The sequence below is a fragment of the Verticillium alfalfae genome, genomic scaffold, assembly GCF_000150825.1.
Source record: "Verticillium alfalfae VaMs.102 supercont1.1 genomic scaffold, whole genome shotgun sequence".
Taxonomy (NCBI): domain Eukaryota; kingdom Fungi; phylum Ascomycota; class Sordariomycetes; order Glomerellales; family Plectosphaerellaceae; genus Verticillium; species Verticillium alfalfae.
Genome location: NW_003315038.1, coordinates 1,149,479 through 1,157,591, shown reverse-complemented (window position 1 = coordinate 1,157,591; position 8,113 = coordinate 1,149,479). Strand labels below are relative to the sequence as shown.

General features: G+C 56.2%; 2 protein-coding genes across 2 annotated transcripts; both read right to left on the bottom strand.

Moving 5' to 3' along the window:
• Positions 1–168: 168 nt before the first annotated feature.
• On the bottom strand, positions 169–1,944 carry VDBG_00363 (conserved hypothetical protein; the record flags this gene model as incomplete). The annotated part of the gene is made up of 3 exons (XM_003008636.1): positions 169–197; positions 323–1,475; positions 1,546–1,944. The coding sequence occupies 3 exons, from the start codon at positions 1,942–1,944 to the stop codon at positions 169–171; spliced, it is 1,581 nt and encodes a 526-aa protein (XP_003008682.1).
• A 1,751-nt stretch (positions 1,945–3,695) lies between these two features.
• Positions 3,696–5,979, bottom strand: VDBG_00362 (cell pattern formation-associated protein stuA; the record flags this gene model as incomplete). The annotated part of the gene is made up of 3 exons (XM_003008635.1): positions 3,696–5,052; positions 5,110–5,242; positions 5,304–5,979. The coding sequence occupies 3 exons, from the start codon at positions 5,977–5,979 to the stop codon at positions 3,696–3,698; spliced, it is 2,166 nt and encodes a 721-aa protein (XP_003008681.1).
• Between the last annotated feature and the right edge of the window lie 2,134 nt (positions 5,980–8,113).

Sequence of the window (8,113 nt, the reverse complement as noted above, 5' to 3'; positions counted from 1 at the left end):
GCAGCTCGATGTTGCGGTCGCATCTCGAACGGGAACACGATACTGAGACCAGCAGTAGGGTGGACGGAAAGCACGACGTCCAGAGTCAGCGGTTTCTCCGCTTCCGAATCCCGTTTTGCCTCTTTGTCAGCCATGAAACGCTTGAACTTGGCGCTTGTCGTCATCACCTCACGTGTGATGATAGATTTGTCCAGCTTCTCCAGCCCCGAGCCAGTGATGTTAGCCCCAAAACTGCGTGCCAGGAGCCGTGAAATGAAAGCGTATTGCCGTAGCGTGGGAAGCATGGCGACCAGCTGGCGTGGATGCGAGAAAGGCAGCTCACTGATGGTCTGTCCATACACAGGCTTATACACGAAGAGCGTATTCTCATGCCTGCGTCGCTGTGGTGCCCCCGAGACGAAGACGTCCCTCTCGCAGGATATCGTACGGAGCTCGCTAGCGTCATGATTCTGTCCATCGACGATGGGGAACGATATGCCGTCAAATGTGTAGCTTGGGAGCATCATCGGCGGTGGCTGCGCGCCGCTCAGGTTGTACAATGCATTGCAGACAGCCTGGGGCACGATGACTGGGGGGTTGAGTGTTGCAACGAACTTGACGTTGGGGTATCGCTGCGTGGTACCGTCTGGCTGGACGACTTCCACTGCAACCGCCTTGTTGTCGGAGGCTGGTGGGAGGACCGTAGGTGCCGGTTCCAGCCAGTCCAACAGGGGACCATTGGAAGGTTCCAATAGATCTGTGGGCACAGGGTCGGTCTTTTCAATTTTTTGGGATATCCAGTCCTCGGAAATTCGGATAGGGGGGTAGAGCTCGCCGTCCAAGGGTCTGCATCCGACTATGATAGACCAAATCTGTTCGGCGTTTGCGCAGTACGTCTCGGTCGCTGGGATCTTGGGTGGTACAAGGTGCCGTTCGGCCCAGTAATCAAGAGACAACCCGACCTGGTCGCGCGCATGCATGGCGGGACGGCCGCTTCTTGAACATTGGACGGTCCTCTCCAGTAGAACGTCTGGCTTTCCTGTCATGGCCGCGTCCTCCTTGACCCGTGCCAACTCCCAATTATATAGCCTTTCCAGGCTCTCAAAGATGCCCGCAACTGCTTCTTGGCAGTCCAAGCCAGGAAATATGCTAAGCTTGTCCAGTGTTGCAAGCCGTTCGAGATTGGCAGCGAATTCGTCTATCTTCTTCGTCAGTGGACTTTGGTCTGGCAGAAGCTGCAAGTCGCGTAGCAAAATCTGCCCCGCGCTGTCGACGTGTTTTGCGACAATGGGTGACTCGGACTCAGGAAACGCAAGCGTGACGCCTTCCACAATATTGTTGTCGAGGATGATGTCTAGTTGGAGGCCGTGGCCAGCAATCACTAATGTCTTCTTTACTTTGCCGTCAGGCGTTCTGTGGTCTTCCCAAATCTTGTTAAGTCCTGTACGCTGAGACAGGCGTTCGAGGCCAGCTTCGCTGACGCGTCCTTTAGCGTTCTGTTTGCCGCTTTGGTTAGCCATGTTCTTCCAACGCCTGGGAACGGGGTTGTTGATCGGGGGCACGAACTCCGATAATGTCGATGATCGTATCCAGACGCTTGATTCTGTCGTCCTCGCCAGTAAGACCCCCGATACCACCGAGCCCGTTGACGCTGACGTTGTCCAGGCCTAGGTCCATCCCGCCTCCGATGCCAAGCGCACCCATAGCTGCTGCTGCTGAGGGGCTGTCAAAGTTGAGAGGCGCATTCGTGTGACCCATTAGTGTTGCCGACGTCGCTGGCGACTTCTTAAATTGCTGCGGGGATGACTTGGGCCCTCGAGGGGAAAATGCGATGTGCGCATACGAGAAGGGCGTCGATACTGGCGGGGTCGCTGCTGGGAAAACGGACGGAGTGCGTCCCTGCTGCGGCAGGCCGGGTTTCGGAGCCTTGTCTGCCAACTTTTCCCCTGGCGTTGGAGTTGCCATTTTTCTAGTTTCCTCAGAGCAGTTTCGTATGACGATGTTGGTAGGTGATATCCAAAACAGAACGGACGTTGGAGGTGGCTGGCAAGAGTCTTCCACGGCGTGGCTGTCGGTAGTCTGAGTAGGATGAAGCGATTTGCTGTTGTTAGTGATGTCGGGTGGCCCTTGGGTGGGTTTAATAGCAAAACAGAGTATGTAGGCAAATGCTAAATTGTTCTTGTAGAGGCAAGGTAGGTGGGTAGCTGAGGTCAACATTGGCGAGGTGGGTCGAAGAAGAGGTCGGTCCTCACGGTAGCAGCCTATGCGAGATCTCGCGCTAAGGACACCCCAAAGTGGGGGAAAATATGTACCCCCCGATGCACCCAAAACCTCGAAGTGCAACGAGACTATAGAAACCGTGGAAATGCCACTCGTCATGTCATAGTAAAATCAAATGGTCAAGAGTATGGGATGGAACATGTTAGAGCGCTAAAAAAAAAAAAATTAACGCAAGGCATCACAGGCACATCGAATTGTCGATTGCAGTGCACACATGTGCAGCCCACAGGTCGGGGTGCACCAAACCTGGATGCCGCCGTCCACGGGCCAGCCTACCTACATACGTCTCCTACACATGCCAGACCTCAGCCAAGCGGCAAAACCATCCCTCGTTCAGGATCAGTCTGGCCCTTTCTCAAGCTTTGTGGCCCGGCTCGAGAGCACACGTTCCTGGTCCCTCCCCAAAGTATGTTTCCGACACACAACCGACGAGATGCGGCGCCCTCGAAAAAGGTTCGAGTGTTGCGCCTCGTGGCTACAACGAGCCAGCCCTGAATGCAACGAAGGAAGCAGTGTGATCCTCCAGTGCCCGACTACCGTTTCCAAATACCTCAGGTGTTGCCATCTTTCCTTGGCTTGGAGAACAAGGAACTACCCCCTTCATGAACAAGTCTGCAGAACAAGCACGAACCTCTGTGTCCTCGCCTAGACACCAGGCTTTGAACATGATCCGTTTCTGTGCACTGTTTGGTCATGTGGTCTGAATTTGGCACGGGAAAACAATAACCGCATTCACGTTTTCGGGGTAAAATCGTTCAAGAAGCCTTTTATTGTATTCATGGGATCGTTACCGAAAGGACGTTTCCAACACACTTTTGTAGAAGTTAATAAGTCGTTATCATCATAAATAGTACCTCAAGGTATGTGCCGCCTCCAGCTTCCAGCCGGTGCATGCCCTTCTGTCTTGAGCATTCACCTCCATGGCCAAAGGTTTAACCGCGATATGGTGACCACCGAGGCAGATCCTGGCAAGTTTGCTCTCCCCGAATGTCATGCCAGGCAGAGTTCTCACCGTAGGCCTATGATGGTCGACCCCGGTGTGTCAAACCTCCGGGTTCTGTCGAATCGAATGAACAAAAAAGTCGAGAGTCGAGGCAGACCTCGCTCGGGCATTAGGTCCTTCCATGCAAAGCGTGAATCATCAGACATCTACAGCCCGTGATGGTAGGTTCTGGAAATGAAAACGGTACGTCGTAAGGTCATCAGCGCATCGGGCAGAGCACAAGGCGCTGACGTCATGTTGCGAATACAAGGTAAAAAAGGAGAATTGAGAGAAGGAGTGTTGAGGGGAAGCAGAATCTGGTGCCTCCCCAATGTTCTGACCCACGAAAGTTTCGTGGACATGCCGCGGAAAATCGTGACCACAACGCCGCGGGATGCTGTGACGAAAAGTGCAGTCAGGGTGGCATAGCAAACTAGGTTAACGGTTTGCTGCTTCATCTCCGCCGCGTGGGAGCGACAGTCGCGGAAGCTGGCCTAGCCATAGCATCGTAACCGGTTGCAGGGATGGTCCCATCAATGAGCGTCTTTCGTCGCTTCATTTCCATGCCGGGACCGCCGCTCAGGGGCCGCTGGAGATCATCTTCATCCTCGCGTCCTCGCTTGATACCACTGCTGCCGTTCAGCACGGGCTGCTGCGAAGCATAACCGTTGGACATGGAGCCAATGTCAGCTGATGGGGCGTAAACGTCACTACCAGCCGAGCCACCTGTTGCGCCTCGGTCATTGCTCATGACGCTGTAGAGATTGCTGGATGGCTGCTGCTGAACCCGAGGAGGGGTGCTGTAGCCGGGCTGCTGGGAGTAGTACGGCTGGGGAGGCGCGGCCGTGCGGGGCGTCGCACGTCCAGACGTCGGGGCGTGGCTGGGAGATCCCGTCATCTCGGGCGACAAGTGGTGTTCGGAAGACAAAGCTCCAACAGGGGGTGCGGCGTAGTTATAAGAAGCTCGGTTACCGTCGTAAGCTCCACTATCATGGGTGTACTCGGCATCCTGCTCATGTTCGGCCTCATCGTCGCCGCCTTGGTGACTGACACCGTGTCCATTCTGGTCCGAAGACGAGATAATGCCGTTCGTAGCCTTTTGGTCCACGGGAGCGCCGGGTCCTGCAGGGCGCGACGAAGGAGGACCCATGTCATTTTTGCCGTATGGGTCGTTGTGTCCGTATAAGGAGCGCTCCTGTGGGCCAGGGTTTGTTGTCTGATACGGTGACTGCTGTGAGGATGCATTGTACATAGGTCGGGAGTTGTCATAAGACTGGCTAGCAGCGGGATATTGCTGCATACTCTGAATAGACGATCCGGGGGGCGTGGTAGCAGGTGTAGCTGGCATCGAGCGCGCGCTGCTCAACCCAGTGTCAATGGACATGGGGTTCGCATTTTGCGCGCTGCCTATACCTTGACCCTGCTGGGCCCACTGGAAGCCATCTGAAGTGCCCATGTTGCCGCCCATGACGCTCGAAGCACTGGTCGGAGGCGTCGGGAAAGTGTGAGCTCTGTCCAGCGAGGGTCGTCCCATGTTGGAGTGAGACGGAAGCGGCTGCTGGGGGCCAGGAAGTCCCATCGAGTGGTGGTGGTGATGCTGCTGAATAGGTGCCAGGCCTGGGCCCGATTGAGAGTTGCGCATCTGGTTCTGTTCCTGCTTTCGACGCTCGGCCGAAGCCATGACTTGGTTGGTACGGTTCTGGTTGGTGGGGTGGTACAGGAGGGCGCCGATGTTGTGGACGAAGAGGGGGTACAGAAGCTCTGTAATCTTTTCCTTGTTTGCGAAATCGAGAGCCCTCTCGAACGGGATCCTGGGAATTCGTCAGAAACGAGTGGCTCAAGCTGAGCAGGAAGAATGTAAAACTTACCACACGCCCTTGAGGTGCATGGGCCCGATTTTCACGACGTGTCTCAGCTTTTCACTCTTCAAGATACCATCCCTGCGACCACGGGTCATGCCAGCCACGTTGAGAAGCTTCGTACCATTGATCATATGGTTATCTGCAATTCCGATTAGTGATGCATTCCTGAAGCGAAGGTTCACGTGTCCGTTCATGCGTACCTTCGCGACGAGCAACGCAAATACCGCGCGCCTCAACTTGGAAGCACAGACTGCCTTCGTCTTCCCAGAGTGTTGCCGTCACTCGGGGCTTCATGCCAGGTGGCGCCACCTGGCCTGTCGTGTCAAATCCCTGGTAAGCATTGCCGTTGGGAGGCGCGGGCAGCGGCAGCACATTTTGAGACGCGCCCATCGAGTTTCCAACGTTCGGGTGGGCATTTTGGGGCGAAGCCATGCCATTGGCATAACCATAAGGCTGACCGTACTGTTGGGCGGGAGGCGCAGGGTATTGGGGCAAATGGCTTGGCTGCAACGGAGGAGGTTGTTGCTGGTGGTGGTAAGACATGCCCGATGTTACTGTCTGGTTGGAGGGAGGCTGGCCTGCAGACATATGCTGTTGGTAGTACATTTCAGCGGCTGGTTGGTTCATAGTGGGATACTGTTCGTATCCTCCAATTGATTGGCTTGCAGATCCTGGAATGGTGGTCGTGACGGGCAGGTTAGGAGAGGGGGTTTTGGGGCCGTTGGAGGATGCAGCCGAGGTGAATGACGACTGAGAACCGAGGTGGGAGCTGGCTGCTGAACCGATGGAGCTGACCCGAGGTGACGATGTCCCCGAAGAGGAGTAGGCCTGGTGTTGAGCGGGCAATGGCAGAGAAGGTATTCTCTCGGTACCCATGTACAGCGGCCGTTGGTTAGAGGGGGCGTTGTAGTATGACACGTCGGCCAGGCCCCGGGTCTGCACGTGGGAAATCGGAGGGAGATCCAGCTTCACGGTAGTGCTCAAAGGCTGGTGTCAAGCACACACTGTCGAGAGGTTGAGATGCAGGGCTTGCTTGCGGAAGCGGCAGCAGACACTTGTGAGCGATTGTGGGCGGTCGTGGATCGAAGAAGCGTCCAGACAAGGCAGCAGTCGTCAGGGGCAATCGTTGGTCTCGTAAAAAGTCGTTAACGTTGGCGCTCGTGGTGATCGTGACATCCGTCGGCAGACCGTGAGAACAGAATCTTCTTTCAAAATCTCGGCAGACGAGCGAATTGAGCGGGCAAGCCGAGCTAAAAGCACAGGACAGAGACAGGGGAGGAGGTAGACCGGGCGAGAGATGCTCGGGACTGATCTTTCTGGGAGGAGGGGGCGGTGGCTTTCGTTTGAGTTGGTTCACAAGGTCGTAGGTGGTGACAGCTCGGGAAGGCTCAACCCTTTAAGTCTAGATACGAATGTGAATCAGCTCCCGCATTCGTGGGGTCTATTTCCGTCGGTAAGCGGAGGAGGACAAAGATAGAGTTGAGGGTGGAGGGCGGCCGAGGGCAAGAGATGCAGAAACAGGATGCGCGATGACAAGTGGAAGAGGAGTTGGGGCAAGTTGCGTTTTTGGTTTTGGCTTGGTTGGGCTGAAGTGAAAGGCATGGATGGAGGGACAGGCGGCGCGGGCAAGACGACATTGTAAGCGAAAACAGTACTAACCTTCCTCTCCGTTTTCACGGGGGGGACACGACCTGCTGGGATAGGGAGCGAAAGGGAAGGGGAGAAGGAATAAGAGGTGGTTGGTGTGTCGTGAAGTGGAAAGGAAAAGGGAAAGGTCCTGGCGAAGGACGGATGGTTTTGTTTTTTGGTGGTGAGGAAGAGGAGGAGGCCGGTCAAGGTCGATACCCAGACACAAGCAGATCCCGGCCGGAGCGGGCAGGATGAGGATGAATGGGCAGGGTTGAGCGAGGTACAAGTGCTAGGGGGGCAGTTCGGGGAGGCAGGATGTACCGGCCAGACCGCAAACGCCAGCCCACAACCCACGGGGGTTCAAGAGTGTAAGGGTAAGGAGGAGTCGCAGAGGGGGAGCACTCACGAGCGGGCGAGCGAGAGAGCGGCAGCGCAGGCCACTGGGGGGCCTGTACCCAACATGGAGCGCACTGAGCACGTAGCACCCCTTCACTGAGCGGCGGCGAGAGGCGCAGGTGCCAGGGAGCGGTGGAAGCAACAACGGACTTGTCCTGGGCTGGTCCAGGTGGAGAAGGCAGCGTGGGTCCTGGAGCGTGGAGCCTGGAGCTTCAACCCGACCCTGGTAGCTCTTGCCCAGCAAAAGAGCGCGGGTGACAGCGACAAGGTTGTGGTGTCAGTTTAGGCTTAGCACCGACAAGACCGGCCCCAGTCAGTCGCAATACCAGCCTGTAAAAAGACCGGGTATAGGAGTGTGCAAGCGTAGGGAAGGGGTGGGTACGTAGTGGCTCTCTTTTTTTTTCTCGCTCTCTCTCTCTCTCTTTCTCAGTCGCTCTCTTGCCTGGTCGAAAGGGACCAGCCCCCCCTACCCTTGCTCTTTGCTTTCGTTCGTCTGTGTGCCCACCGCTGTCCATGTTGGAGATTCGCGATCTGCCAGAAGGTGCCTTGACCGACCAACCAGCCGACAGGACGTTGTACCCAGGGCGGCTGAGTCTGGCCACTTGTGGCGGCAAAAGTCGCTCTTCATTGAGCCCGTCCAGACTCACGAAGACATGTGTCCATGCGCATGACCCGGCCTTCGCCTCCTGCTGTTTCAATTGAAGACCAGCTCTGTCCTCGCGCCAAAAACCTTCTTGTCCAGTGGTCCACCGTCAGTACCAATTTCTTGCCCAGTTGAGGGGAGGAGGGGGCTAGGTAGGACAACGCAACTAAGCTAGCCGTCGCTGCTCGGTACGATGTAGGTGGGGACGTGGGAGGTTGAGAGGGGAAAGGCGGGCCACTGTTTCTCGAGACCCAGTCTTGCCAGTGTGGGTTGAGGTGGGCAAGGCGTCAGTCAGGACAGGGGGTCTGACTGCTCTTCATCCTGGGGAGGGTGTGAGGGACA